Raw genomic sequence first — 14,821 nt, 5'->3', positions numbered from 1 at the left:
TAAGGCGAGGGCTGATTTGAAGGTTTTACTGCTAACCTACAAAGCATTACATGGGCTTGCTCCTACCTATCTTTCCGATTTGGTCCTGCCGTACATACCTACACGTATGCTATGGTCACAAGACGCAGGCCTCCTTACTGTCCCTAGAACTTCTAAGCAAACAGCTGGAGGCAGGGCTTTCTCCTATAGAGCTCCATTTTTAGGGAATGGTCTGCTTACCCATGTGAGAGACGCAGACTCGGTCTTAGTCTTTAAGTCTTTATTAAAGACTCATCTCTTCAGTAGGTCCTATGATTGAGTGTAGTCTGGCCCAGGAGTGTGAAGGTGAACGGAAAGGCACCCTGACCTGTTCACCGGACATGCTACCTGTCCTAGACCTGCTGTTTTCAACTCTCTAGAGACAGCAGGAGCGGTAAAGATACTCTGAATGATCGGCTATGAAAAGCCACCTGACATTTACTCCTGAGGTGCTGACCTGTTGCACCCTCGACAACCACTGTGATTATTATTATTTGACCCTGCTGGTCATCTATGAACATTTGAACATCTTGGCCCTGTTCTTTTATAATCTACACCCGGCACAGCCAGAAGAGGACTGGCCACCCCTCATAGCCTGGTTCCTCTCTAGGTTTATTCATAGGTTCTGGCCTTTCTAGGGAGTTTTTCCTTGGCACCGTGCTTCTACACCTGCATTGCTTGCCATTTGGGGTTTTAGGCTGGGTTTCTGTACAGCACTTTGTGATATCAGCTGATGTAAGAAGGGCTATATAAATACATTTGATTTGATTTGACATGCCAACAAACGCTGACAATACACATCCAAGTATATCGAACCAAATTATGAGAGACAAGAATTGTACTTTTGAATTCCGTAAAGTCTGGAAGAGGTGAAAAAAATATTGTTGTCTATCAACAACGACAAGCCACCGGGGTCTGACAATCTGGATGGAAAATTACTGAGGATAATAGCAGACGATATTGCCACTCCTATTTGACACATCTTCAATTTAAGCCTACTAGAAAGTGTGTGCCCTCAGGCCTGGAGGGAAGCTAAAGTCATTCTGCTACCGAAGAATAGTAATGCCCCCTTTACTGGCTCAAATAGCCGACCAATCAGCCTGTTACCAACCCTTAGTAAACTTCTAGAAAAAATTGTATTTGACCAGATACAATGCTGTTTCACAGTAAACAAACTGACAATAGACTTTCAGCACACTTATAGGGAAGGACACTCAACAAGCAGAGAAGTTACACAAATGACTGACGATTTGCTGATAGAAATTGATGATAAGTCTTGTTAGACTTCAATGCAACTTTTGACATTATCGATCATAGTCTGCTGCTGGAAAAACCTGTGTTATGACTTAACACCCCCTGCTATAATGTGGATAAAGAGTTACTTGTCTAACAGAACACAGAGGGTAATCTTTAATGGAAGCCTCTCAAACATAATCCAGGTTGAATCCGGAATTACACCGGGTAGCTGTCTAGGCTCCTTGCTTTTTTCGATCTTTACTAAAGTTGATGCTACTGACTTTGAGTAAAGCCAGAGTGTCTATGTATGCAGATGACTCAACACTATACACGTCAGCTACTACAGTGACTGAAATGACTGCAACACTTAACAAAGAGCTGCAGTTAGTTTCAGAGTGGGTGGCAAGGAATAAGTTAGCCATAAATATTTCTAAATCTAAAAGCAGTGTGTTTGGGACAAATCATTCACTAAAACCTAAACCTCAACTAAATCTTGCAATAAATAATGTGGAAATTGAGCAAGTTGAGATGACTAAACTGCTTGGAGAAACCCTGGATTGTAAACTGTCAGAGTCAAAACATATTGATACAACAGTAGCTAAGTTGGGAAGAAGTCTGTCCGTAATAAAGCGCTGCTCTGCCTTCTTAACAACACTATCAACAAGGCTACTACTGTTCAGTCGTTTGGTCAGGTGCCACAAAAAAGGACTAAGGAAAATTGCAATTGACTCAGAACAGGGCAGCACGGCTGGCCCTCGGATGTACACAGAGAGCTAACATGAATAATATACACGTCAATCTCTCCTGGCTCAAAGTGGAGGAGAGATTGACTTCATCACTACTTGTATTTATGAGAAGTATTGACATGTTGAATGCACCGAGCTGTCTGTCTGAACTACTGGCACACAGCTCGGACACCCATGCATACCCCTCAAGACATGCTACAAGAGGTCTCTTCACAGTCCCCAAGTCCAGAACAGACTATGGGAGGCGCACAGTACTACAGTACATAGAGCAATGACTACATGGACTCTATTCCACATCAAGTAACTGATGCAAGCAGTAAAATTATATTTAAAAAACAGATAAAAAAACATCTTATGGAACAGCGGAATTGTGAAGCAACACAAACATAGGCACAGACACATGCATACACGCACACACACACACAGTCTAGCATACACACTATACGCACACTATCCACACACGTGTTGGGAAATCTGTGACTGTATTGTAATGTTTTTACAATTTTATAAGCTGCCTTAATTATTATGGATCCCCATTAGCTGCCTTGGCAGCAGCTAATGGGGATCCACAATAAATACAAATAACGGCAAATATAAGACATGGCAAAATGCGTAGAATTTAAAATGGCAATTTTTTTCTCTCCATCAACATGAGGGGTTCTCTGTTTACTGTACATTTGATACGTTTCCCATTGTGTTTTACAAAGAGTGACGCCTTCTTTGTGTGGGTGGGTATGTACTGTAGCTCCTGTTATGGTTTCACAATAAATGTATACAAATGGATGAAAAAACTTCACACTATAACAGCACTTCTAGCTCATAAAGGTGGAAGCTATATGTTGAGTTTTTTTCCCCTAAAGTGTTGCCCTGAGTGGTTCTGTGAGTTATTAGCGTAAATGTTTCAGGACAGTTGTAGTTTGTTTCATTGCCACGAGGTAGAGAAAGGGTATGGATTGCGCCTTTAACACACCAAACATTCAATCACAATGAAAGACACAATGTATACTCATGAGGTCACTCAAATCTAATACCGACACATAAAACAACCAGGAAAAATGCCTAGAACTAAGACAGGCTAAGGGAGTTTTCACATATGAAATTCGGTTCCATGGTTCGGTTTCCTGTAGCATTTGTGAGAATTGTACAGAATAAATGTTGCTTTCACAAGAACAGAAAATAACTGATTCAGGGTGCGATCAGCACGACACACATTCTACATGACGTTAGAGAGCTAGCTTGTTTACAACGGGCAAAAAAGTTCCACACGACTCGTGCTGCCGCGTCACAATATCAAGTACACTGGTCTTGAATCCTGGACCCACTACTCATGCAGGTCCACGATTAATTTCAGCCAGGGTTTGTTTGTTTCACACATGCTTTATACCGTGGATCAGGGTACCAAACACTCCAGGATCCGGGTCGTAAGGGGATATGGGAATTCATCACTTTAGAAAGTATCAAATGTAAACAGAGAATATGTGGAAGTTCCATGGGAGTTCTCAAACTGGCATGATGGAACAAAGAGAAGGATGTGAATCATGACTTTACATGGAACACCACACACGCACCACAACATTGATAGTGACTAAACCACACCTAGACACTCAATATCATTCTCCTTGTTCTCGTGGTTGTGGTGAACAGTGAAGTTGAAATGTTTTGTTCACATGAATTGTTGTAATGAATGTGTCCTTGAAATATTTGGTTCATTAACGGTCTTTGTAGCCTAGTTGTTCTAACTCTATGATGTCCATGACATGTTCAGGCATGTTATTGCTGGTAAGGGAAAAGATACAGGATTTTTTCCCCCTTTACTGTTTGTTGGGACATGGCACAATCTGTCCTAACCCTCCCAACAGAGGCCCAACCTCTATTTCCCTTTCATGCTTTCTCATCCTGCCGTAAAGGCTTCCAGAATAACTTTTTCTCTCCCTTCGTTTAAACAACGGCTTGTCACTGTTTCTTATCGCTTTATTGAACTGATGAGTACCAATGACCCAGAGAAATGTTTCACAGATGCACAGTTCACATAGGGAGTGTATATGGATGACATCCCCGGCAGCTCTGAATACAGCATGACAAGAACAACCTGTTGACCGGTGAGTCATTATCTTTTCCTTTGACAAGTACTGGCTTTCACTTATTGGTGCCTTATTGAGTGCGTTTTGAATGGTCATGTAAAAGTCTATAAGTATTAAGTGTTTTTAGACTATAAAAAAAGTCAACGAAAATCATTATTAGTCAAGAATAAGGAATTTCAGCATTCACCAGATGACATTGTAACAAACTAGACTTGTGGATCAGTACGGCAAAGGGGTATAAGATCACTTGTTTAAAGTACACCTTACCCACAATTGTGAAAAAAAACAAGAAAACATGTACTTCCAACACGTTGTGCTGAAAGGACATTTTTATTATTAACTTCAACACAATCCTGAGGTAGCCAGGTACATGGGCACGTTTCGTCGGTGTTCCTTTTTAATCTAATCTGACTAAACCATTCTCATTGTTCATGTTTCCGATTGCATCAACTGTATTTGTGGTTACTCTGAAATTAAAGAGAATGTTTAATCAGCACCTGCTTCTTTTCTCATACTTTCTCTCTGTACACAAAAGCTATTTATTAACAGTTAAACAAAAATCTTCATTTGGTTTAATTTCTTTGAGTGTGAATGATAATGTAATAATTTGTTTTTCCTCTCTTCACAGGAGCAAAAATGCTGTCAAGTACTTTCCTTACAGGAGCTTTGCGTATCTTCCTGGTAGGGATCCTCTGTCTAGGAGGATTTGTGACACTGTTTTTTATGTATTACAAATCAGCTCTGGACTGCACTCCCCAGCCTCATTACTCAAAGCAACCTGAGAACAGGTCCTTGTCTAAGAAGCAGCCAGAGCCAGACAAGCCCATCATGCTGTTGTGGTTCTGGCCTGAAAACCGCAGGTTTGATTTTAGCGATTGTGCCACTTTCTTCAACATTGATGGCTGCCACCTGACAGATGACAGGTCTCTGTACAACAAGGCAGATGGTGTGCTCATCTTTCACAAATCCATCAAATACGATTTATCCAACTTGCCTCCATCACCTCGACCAACATTCCAGAAGTGGATTTGGTATCATGTGGAATCCCCTACAAATACAATTAGAATACCTGGTCTAGAAAACCTTTTCAACTTGACCTTGAGTTATAGGGAGGACGCAGACATCCCTGTGCGTTGGCGCTTGACCGTAAGGAAAGGCCAGGGTGAGGACTTTGTGCTGCCCAAGAAGGATAAATTCGTTTGCTGGATTGTGAGCAACAATGACCCTGCCACTGGAACAGGGGTAAGGTACAAATATTACAGAGAACTTGTAAAACACATTAAGGTGGAAGTCTTTGGCAAGGCCTTTGCTAGATTCTTGAACTATGAGGACTACTACTCAACACTCTCCAGCTGTAAGTTTTACCTCTCCTTTGAGAACTCAGTCCACAAAGACTACATCACTGAGAAGCTAAACGGACCACTTGCAGCAGGAACTGTGCCAGTGGTATTGGGCCCACCGAGACAGAACTATGAAGACTTTGTCCCAGGAGATTCCTTCATCCATATTAATGATTTTCCCGATGCAAAAGCCCTGGCTGAATTCCTCCTGAAGTTGGACAAGGATGATGAGGCATATCTGCGCTACTTTCAGTGGCGTAGAAACTCCTCTGCTCAGGAACATCTGGTTCAACTGAGTCAAGAGTTCACGCAAGCTATTTGCTATGCCTGTGACCACATAGGCAAACATTGGGAGTACAGGGCTGTTCACGATATTTACAAATGGCATTTTGGTTAATCAGTCACTTACATCCTCATCGGTGTATGTGCTGTTACCACTATATTACCCTCTTCTCTCCATGTACATTATCATGTCTCAGGATGGAATTTAGTCACACCCAGCATCCCACAATAGCAACGTTTACACAGTGCCTTTACGACCTATTGCACTACTTGTAAGATAAGTGTACCTGGTTGTTTTACTGTACTAGTGTCATAGCTAGGTTTTGAAGTATCCAGAACCATTCAGGCTCTTATCTTTATAACTACCCAACAACCAACCTCTGCACTATTTATTGTCTGAATTACTACCTGTATTTATGTTTTATATCTTTTACACTCACACATTTTGAGCTGAAATAATTAAAAGGTAATTCAACCATGTTTTATCTCCAGCACAATACCAGTGTCTACAAACGTGAAAACAGAGCATTTCTACGTTTTGTAGAAAATAATATGAAGTAAAAAAACTTCTAACTTGATGACATCATCAATTTTCAAATGCCATGAGAGTAGTTATTGTAGGGTAGCTTCTGTCAAACTAACTTTCACACCTCGTTGATTGAGGAGGGGGGCGGGACTTCTGCCTATGATTTGAATATCACACCCATTGTTCTGAGTCGCCGGGTCATTACGACATGATGTATGTAAGCATCACACCCATTGTTCTGAGTGGCAGGGAAATTATGACATGATGTACAGTAGGTAAACATCACATCCATTGTTCTGAATGGCTGGGACTTTAATATCACACTCAGGTGTGACTTCACACCAGGATGTAAATATCACACCCATTGTTCAGAGTGGCCGGGGCATTACCACATGTTGTATGTAAACATCACACCCCACTTATTTGATTACAGTATATCGGATGTGAGGAGGGGTCCTAGTGTCTGTGTGCAGACATGGTGTAAAAGGTGTTGATCAAGGGGCTATTGTATTGGGGCCTAGTTGCTTAGTTGCTTCAAATAATTGTTTTATTAATAACCAGAGCTGTGAATTTAAAACATGCAGGGTTCACTTAATTCTAACCAGAAAATTGTTTGTTGATTAAAACAATACCAAACATGAATGTTTTATTTTTAATTCTGAAAACCATTTCACCCCCCCCCCATTTTTACCTCAGTTTGCGTGCGTATGTGTCTGTGAGGTGGAAGCTAATGTATGGGGGTCACGTCTGGGCATGCGAGGTCAGGGTGGCGTCTGGGCATGATGCCTATACCATTTTCCTTAACCAGAGAGAATGCTTGAACTTGTCAAAGATCAATGATGTATAAATAAAGCACCATTATTAAGACATTAATAACTACTGACATTACAGCAGACAACATCTTGAGCATTGACTCTTGGACAGCATCCAGTCAGCCAACTCTATTCCGTCACTGAGCAGAAGACACCTGTAGACAGCTGTAAGTACATTTTCCCTTTGTTGTTTATTTATATTATTTTTTGTAAGTGATGTTTTTATATGCATCTTGATATACAACAACTGGTTTGTACATTTTTAAACACCCATCATTGTTTTTTATAAAACTGTCTGTCTGTCTGTGTGTGTGTGTGTGTGTGTGTGTGTGTGTGTGTGTGTGTGTGTGTGTGTGTGTGTGTGTGTGTGTGTGTGTGTGTGTGTGTGTGTGTGTGTGTGTGTGTGTGTGTGTGTGTGTGTGTGTGTGTGTGTGTGTGTGTGTGTGTGTGTGTGTGTGATGTGTGATTTAAAACTGAGGTGTGTTTATCCTGATTTAATTTAAACCCGTTTTTTTTTTTTTTTTTAAGATCTGGGAGAACACTCATTGGATCTTTTCAATACAGCTCCTGGAGACCTTTCACAAATCTTTGAGTACAGATACCTTGTGAAATTTGTTTCACTGATTCATCAAGTGTGTAATTTCTGTAATTTCAACATGATTTTATTGTCTTTTTCGACTTGTTATCAATAGCTGAGAACCACGGACATGTGCAGCCAACAACTTCAGAGCCTTTGTTATTTGTCTGCTGATGGTTGACAGGGTCCTCATTGTACTCAAACTGGTTAGGTTTAGGCCTCCTACAGCATTCACACCAAGCCCTGTGGGGAATCAACAAGCAGCTGGCTGGACTTCACAGGACCCTGGAAGTTAGTTTTTGAATTACTTTGGTGCAATCTTTACAAGTATGTGTAAAATGTTCACAACTCTAAGCACAAAAATGCAATCAGATCATCGAAATAGCTCATGTTTCAAAGCACATTTTCATTTGACTGAGTACAACAAACAAATTCACAAAGTCACTTGTTCACTGCACCAAATCACACATTCAATTTGGATACATATTACATTTTTATTTTTTTATTTCACCTTTATTTAACCAGGTAGGCCAGTTGAGAACAAGTTCTCATTTACAACTGCGACCTGGCCAAGATAAAGCACAGCAGTTCGAAACATACAACAACACAGAGTTACACATGGAATATACAAACATACAGTCAATAATACAGTAGAAAAAAAGAAGAATCTATATACAGTGAGGGCAAATGAGGTAAGCTAAGGGAAGTAAGGCAATAAATAGACCATGGTGGCAAAGTAATTACAACATAGCAATTAGACACTGGAATGGTAGATGTGCAGAAGATGAATGTGCAAGTAGAGATACTGGGGTGCAAAGGAGCAAGATAAATAAATAAATATAGTATGGGGATGAGGTAGTTGGATGGGCTGTTTACAGATGGGCTATGTACAGGTGCAGTGATCTGTGAGCTGCTCTGACAGCTGGTGCTTAAAAGCTAGTGAGGGAGATAAGAGTCTCCAGCTTCAGTGATTTTTGCAGTTTGTTCCATTCATTGGCAGCAGAGAACTGGAAGGAGAGGCAGCCAAACGAGGAATTGGCTTTAGGGGTGCTGCTATGGTGACCAGTGAGCTGAGATAAGGCGGGGCTTTACCTAGCAGAGACTTGTAGATGACCTGAAGCCAGTGGGTTTGGCGATGAGTATGAAGCGATAGCCAGCCAACGAGCGCATACAGGTCACAGTGGTGGGTAATATATGGGGCTTTGGTGACAAAACGGATGGCACTGTGATAGACTGCATCCAATTTGTTGAGTAGAGTGTTGGAGGCTATTTTATAGATGACATCGTCGAAGTCGAGGATCGGTAGGATGGTCAGTTTTACGAGGGTATGTTTGGCAGCATGAGTGAAGGATGATTTTTTTGCAAAATAGGAAGCCGATTCTAATTTAATTTTGGATTGGAGATGCTTAATGTGAGTCTGGAAGGAGAGTTTACAGTCTAGCCAGACACCTAGGTATTTGTCAACATATTCTAAGTCAGAACTGTCCAGAGTAGTAATGCTGGACGGGGGGGCAGGTGCGGGCAGTGATCGGTTGAAGAGCATGCATTTAGTTTTACTTGCATTTAAGAGCAGTTGGAGGCCACGGAAGGAGAGTTGTATGGCATTGAAGCTCGACTGGAGGTTAGTTAACACAGTGTCCAAAGAAGGGCCAGAAGTATACAGAATGGTGTCGTCTACGTAGAGGTGGATCAGAGAATCACCAGCAGCGAGAGCGACATCATTGATGTATACAGAGAAGAGAGTCGGCCCGAGAATTGAACCCTGTGGCACCCCCATAGAGCCTGCCAGAGGTCCGGACAACAGGCCCTCCGATTTGACACACTGAACTCTATCAGAGAAGTAGTTGGTGAACCAGGCGAGGCAATCATTTGAGAAACCAAGGCTGTTGAGTCTGCCAATAAGAATGTGGTGATTGACAGAGTCGAAAGCCTTGGCCAGGTCGATGAATACGGCTGCACAGTAATGTCTCTTATCAATGGCGGTTATGATATCGTTTAGGACCTTGAGCATGGCTGAGGTGCACCCATGACCAGCTCTGAAACCAGATTGCATAGCGGAGAAGGTACGGTGGGATTCGAAATGGTCGGTAATCTGTTTGTTGATTTGGCTTTCAAAGACCTTAGAAAGGCAGGGTGGGATAGATATAGGTCTGTAGCAATTTGGGTCTAGAGTGTCTCCCCCTTTGAAGAGGGGGATGACCGCGGCAGCTTTCCAATCTTTGGGAATCTCAGATGATACGAAATAGAGATTGAACAGGCTAGTAATAGGGGTTGCAATAATTTCGGCAGATCATTTTAAAAAGAGAGGGTCCAGATTGTCTAGGCCGGCTGATTTGTCGGGGTAGGGGGGGAGTGCAGGTGGAAAGCATGGCCAGCCGTAGAAAAATCCCTATTGAAATTCTCAATTATAGTGGATTTATCGATGGTGACAGTATTTCCTAGCCTCAGTGCCGTGGGTAGCTGGGAGGAGGTGCTCTTATTCTCTATGGACTTTACAGTGTCCCAGAACTTTTTTGAGTTTGTGCCACAGGATGCAAATTTCTGCTTGAAAAAGCTAGCCTTAGCTTTCCTAACTGCCTGTGTATATTTGTTCCTAACTTCTCTGAAAAGTTACATATCACGGGGGCTATTCGATGCTAATGCAGAATGTCACAGGATGTTTTTGTGCTGGTCAAGGGCAGTCAGGTCTGGAGAGAACCAAGGGCTATATCTGTTCCTGGTTCTACATTTTTTGAATGGGGCATGCTTATTTAAGATGTTGAGGAAGGCACTTTTAAGGAATGACCAGGCATCCTCTACTGACGGGATGAGGTCAATATCCTTCCAGGATACCCGGGCCAGGTCGATTAGGAAGGCCTGCTCGCTGAAGTGTTTTAGGGAGCGTTTGATAGTGATGAGGGGTGGTCGTTTGACCGCAGACCCATTACGGATGCAGGCAATGAGGCAGTGATCGCGGTTGAAAACAGTAGAGGTATATTTGGAGGGCAAGTTGGGTGTGGGTGTGGCACCGTGAGAGGCATGAGCATAGGTGTGGCTGAAGGACTCCCAGTGCAGCACCATGGACAGTGGCACTGGCTGCAGCACAGTGGACCACGGCACTCAGTTCAGCAGTGTGGAAGGCTGAGCTATCATCAACACCAGGCCAGCCGAAGACAGCGCCACAGCTATGCTCACCCAACACACCTGTGCAGGATTATATAATCAGCACACCTGCAAGGCATTCCATAATCAACTGACTGGCACAAGAGCGCAGGCTGGACATCACTCAAGTGAAGCAGTTAGGTAGACACAGCCAGAGTGTGTCTACGCTCCCATTTACACTGTGTTTCTATCTCCTTCCACAGAGTCCTCAGAAGGAGAGTTACGGACTGGGCCAATGAGGCCACACCACCGCAGGAGACTACAGGTGACTGCCATCTTTAACCACCCTCTTTGCTTGAACAGCTTGTGGACTAGAGTGCCAGAGACACTAAAAGCTAAAGTAAAAGCATCTGGAAATTGAACTATTTTTGTTGTGTGTTTACTCATTGCCGCTTGTGTAGTCAGGCACAACCACTCTTCCAGACAGACATTGAATATCCCTTTGAGCATGAGGAAGTTATTAATTACACTTTGGATAGAGTATAAATAAACCCACTCACTACAAAGATCCAGGCATCCTTCCTAACTTGGTTACCGGAGAAGAACGGAACCGCTTAGGGATTTCACCATGAGGCCAATGTTGATTTTAAAACAGTTACAGTTTAATGGCTGTGTTAGGAGAGAAATGAGGATGGATCAATAACATTAGTTACTCCCCAATACTAACAGAGTGAAATGAAGAAAGCCTGCACAGAACAAAAATATTTCAAAACATGCATCCTGTTTGCAACAAGGCACTAGAGTAATACTACAAAAAAATGTGTCAAAGCAATTAACCTTTTTCTCTATACAATGTGTTATGTTTGGGGCAAATCCAATACAACACATTATTGAGTACCACTCTCCATATCTCCAAGCATAGTGGAGGCTGCATCATGTTATGGGTATACTTGTAATCGTTAAGGACTGGGGAGCCTTTCAGGAGAAAAAAAGAAACGGAATGGAGCTAAGCACAGGCAAAATCCTAGAGGAAAACCTGGTTCGGTCTGCTTTCCACCAGACACTGGGAGATTAATTCCCCTTTCAGTAGGACAATAACCTAAAACACAAGGCCAAATCTACACTGGAGTTGCTTACCAAGAAGACAGTGAGTGTTCCTGAGTGGCCAAGTTAAAGTTTTTACTTAAATCTGCTTGGAAAAAGTATGGCAAGACCTGCAAATGGTTGTCTGGCAATGACCAACTGTCACGTCCTGACCAGTATAAGGGGTTATTTGTTATTGTAATTTGGTCAGGACGTGGCAGGGGTGTGTTTGTGTTGTCGGTTTTTGTGTTGTGTTCTTGGGTTGTGTTCTGTTTTGTATTTCTATGTTCTATTTTTTCTATTTCTATGTCTAGTTTATTGTTTGGACCTTCAATTGGAGGCAGCTGTTCCTTGTTGCCTCTAATTGAGGGTCCTATTTAGTAGGGGTGTTTTTCATGGGGTCTCTGTGGGTAGTTGTTTCATGTATAGCTGTATGCCTTACAGGACTGGTTGTTGTTTTTGTATACTTTTGTTTTGTTTTTCCTTCTTTCTGCCAATAAAAAAGATGAGTATACAGACTCCCGCTGCATTTTGGTCCACTTTATACGACGGCCGTGACACCAACAACCAATTTGACAGAGCTTGAAGAAGTTTTAAAATAATACATTGGCAAATGTTGCACAATCCAGGTCTGGAAAGCTCTTAGAGATTTACCCAGAAAGACTCAGCGGTACTTGCTGCCAAAGGTGATTCTAACATGTATTGACTCAGGGGGGTTTAATACTCATCTAATCACAATATATTCATGTTTTATTTTTCATAAATGTTCTACAAATGTTAGGGTGGGTTGCACCAACATGGATTAACTATTAAACTGGGTTAAATCAAGGTTCATCTATCAATCTTGTTGCACCAAATTTTAAACAGTTTTAAATTAATCCTTGTTAAAATCATTAGTTTTCACTTTAAACCTAGATTAATTTTAAGCCTGTTGCTCAATTTAAATGTTTTAATATAAATTTAGATTGGAGGTTAATTCTAAACTGCCACTTTGAGGTGGTTTAATTGATAAAATGGCAGCATATCTACTGTGGAGAAACCAAAATGACTAGAGTTCCTCAGAGAATAATTAGACAGGTTGAGTAGTATGATAACTCCTTATTAGTAGGCTATTTACGTGCCCATTTTGTACAATTGAATTGGGGTTTATGATATGCCCAGCCTTGATACGAGTGATGTTCCGCAACAATCTGAACGGGCCTGATAACGGTAACATTGTAGTGGAGTTGCATTAACATTAGTTTTAACGTGCTTTATGCTTACTAAATATTGGTGGTTCGAGTTGTCCGTCGTCATCATAGGGGTTATGGAGAGGGGCAAACTGCTGGGGAATAATCTCGCATATTTTCTGGGTGATAGGATCAATTCCCTTGGACGGAGGCCCCCCCTCCGGCTCCAGTCTGAAATAGCCCCCGCCTCTCCTCTGCTGCATCCTTTTTGGCTTTCGCTTTTCTTTTTTTTCCAGCACGCTTTCTACCGATTTGGGTCCCTCTTTTCTTTTAATCCGTGTCGATCTATTAAATCTGTCGCATAAAATGGTTTAGTTGTCTTCCTTTTTGACAGTTGTGTTGTCTGTCTTTTTATCCTCTTATTTTATGCTATCTAGCTTGGTTTATAAACTAGCTAGCTACAGTAGCTAACGAATGAGTTCTGTCTAGTACTGGCAAATAACTGATTTTATTTCAAGTCAAACAACCCATGAGAACCATTCACGATGGAGTTGCAGTAGTTCTAACGTTACATTGTTATTATTTTATCATGGAACAGCAACTTTGTGGCCTCATTTGTCAAATCGGCTAGCTACTTCGTTTCAACTCATGAAATACCTCTTATATTGGTGTAACATGTCACTAATCATCAAATATCAAAACCGTTAGTCATAGACTTACTGATCCAGATGTAAAATTAAGTGGTGCGACACATCTTTGATTAATTCTAAACAGATTTACAAAACCTAAATTCGCTCTAATCCTAGATACATTCAAACCATGTTGGTGCAACCCACCCTTCGATTTATTCTTCCACTTTGACATTAGTGAGTATTTTGTGTAGATCATTGACAAAAACATGACAATGAAATCCATTTTAATCCCACTTTGTAACACAACAAAATGTGGAAAAAGTCAAGGGGTGTGAATACTTTTTGAAAGCACTGTAGATGCTAAAATGCCTATAGGTTGGTGGAAGGTGGGGACCCCTGGAGGTAAATGGAAATGGTGTCTGTGTTAATGTGCTTTTACCATTTGAAAATAAACTTGACAAAACACGTTTAAAAAAAAAAAATCTGTTATTCACTTGTACTCTTCCCCCATCCCAGTATGTTACCAATTCCCACTTGATTATGTATCTTATTCCCCTTCATGGAACTCTGGTAGTTTCATGATTAAAGAAAATGGTTCATTGGGATTCTATGTGACATCTTTAGGGGTGCCACACATGAAGCAAATGATAGAACCTTTTAAAACACAGCTTGAGATCATTGTAGGGGTTTTTCCTCCAGTACTTTGAATAGGGAATGGGGTTTGTATCCAGGGGAAATGTTTTCCTGAGGTTCCAACAGTAACCACGGGTGTAGGGCTTAGCGAAGGATCAATTGTGTATTATTTCAGTGTTAAAGCTGTCTGGACTAATACACTTTCATTCCTCCCAAGTCATAAGAACCCAACACCCTCTCTCTCCAGCTCTAGACCTATGGTCAGCAGCCATCCTCTCTATAGTCTCGAAAACCCTACTTTTGAAGTTTTGAACTTGATGATACAGTAGGTCTTGTTATTAGTTTGCCATAGTAGTAGAGCTAATGGTCGTGTTCCCCTGCTCCGACGTTGCTTATGCATGCCAGATCTTACAATGCCTGGATAGGTATTTTACATATCAGGTGAGCTAACCACATCATGGGTGTGTTCCTTTGCCCAGGCGTTGCTGACATGTCAGATCTTACAACGCCTGGATAGGTATTTGACTACATCATTTTATAGCAATCTGGTGCCCGACATGCCGACAGCAGTCAATGATGTGGCATGCAAGCATTGGTTAATGCAT

General features: G+C 41.6%; 1 protein-coding gene across 1 annotated transcript; it reads left to right on the top strand.

The window, feature by feature from the left end:
- Nucleotides 1–3,899: 3,899 nt before the first annotated feature.
- On the top strand, nucleotides 3,900–6,871 carry LOC106571726 (4-galactosyl-N-acetylglucosaminide 3-alpha-L-fucosyltransferase 9-like). The gene is made up of 2 exons (XM_014145128.3): nucleotides 3,900–4,099; nucleotides 4,710–6,871. The coding sequence occupies exon 2, from the start codon at nucleotides 4,718–4,720 to the stop codon at nucleotides 5,816–5,818; it is 1,101 nt and encodes a 366-aa protein (XP_014000603.2). The 5' UTR covers nucleotides 3,900–4,099; nucleotides 4,710–4,717; the 3' UTR covers nucleotides 5,819–6,871.
- Nucleotides 6,872–14,821: the final 7,950 nt, after the last annotated feature.

This window comes from Salmo salar, chromosome 15 (assembly GCF_965601325.2).
Source record: "Salmo salar chromosome 15, fSalSal1, whole genome shotgun sequence".
Lineage (NCBI taxonomy): Eukaryota > Metazoa > Chordata > Actinopteri > Salmoniformes > Salmonidae > Salmo > Salmo salar.
Note: the sequence above shows the minus strand (reverse complement) of the source record. Positions and strands in the feature narration are given on the sequence as shown.

Excerpts from the sequence above, each read along its gene's own strand:
- LOC106571726 (XM_014145128.3), top strand. The coding sequence starts at position 4,718 with ATGCTGTCAAGTACTTTCCTTACAGGAGCTTTGCGTATCTTCCTGGTA.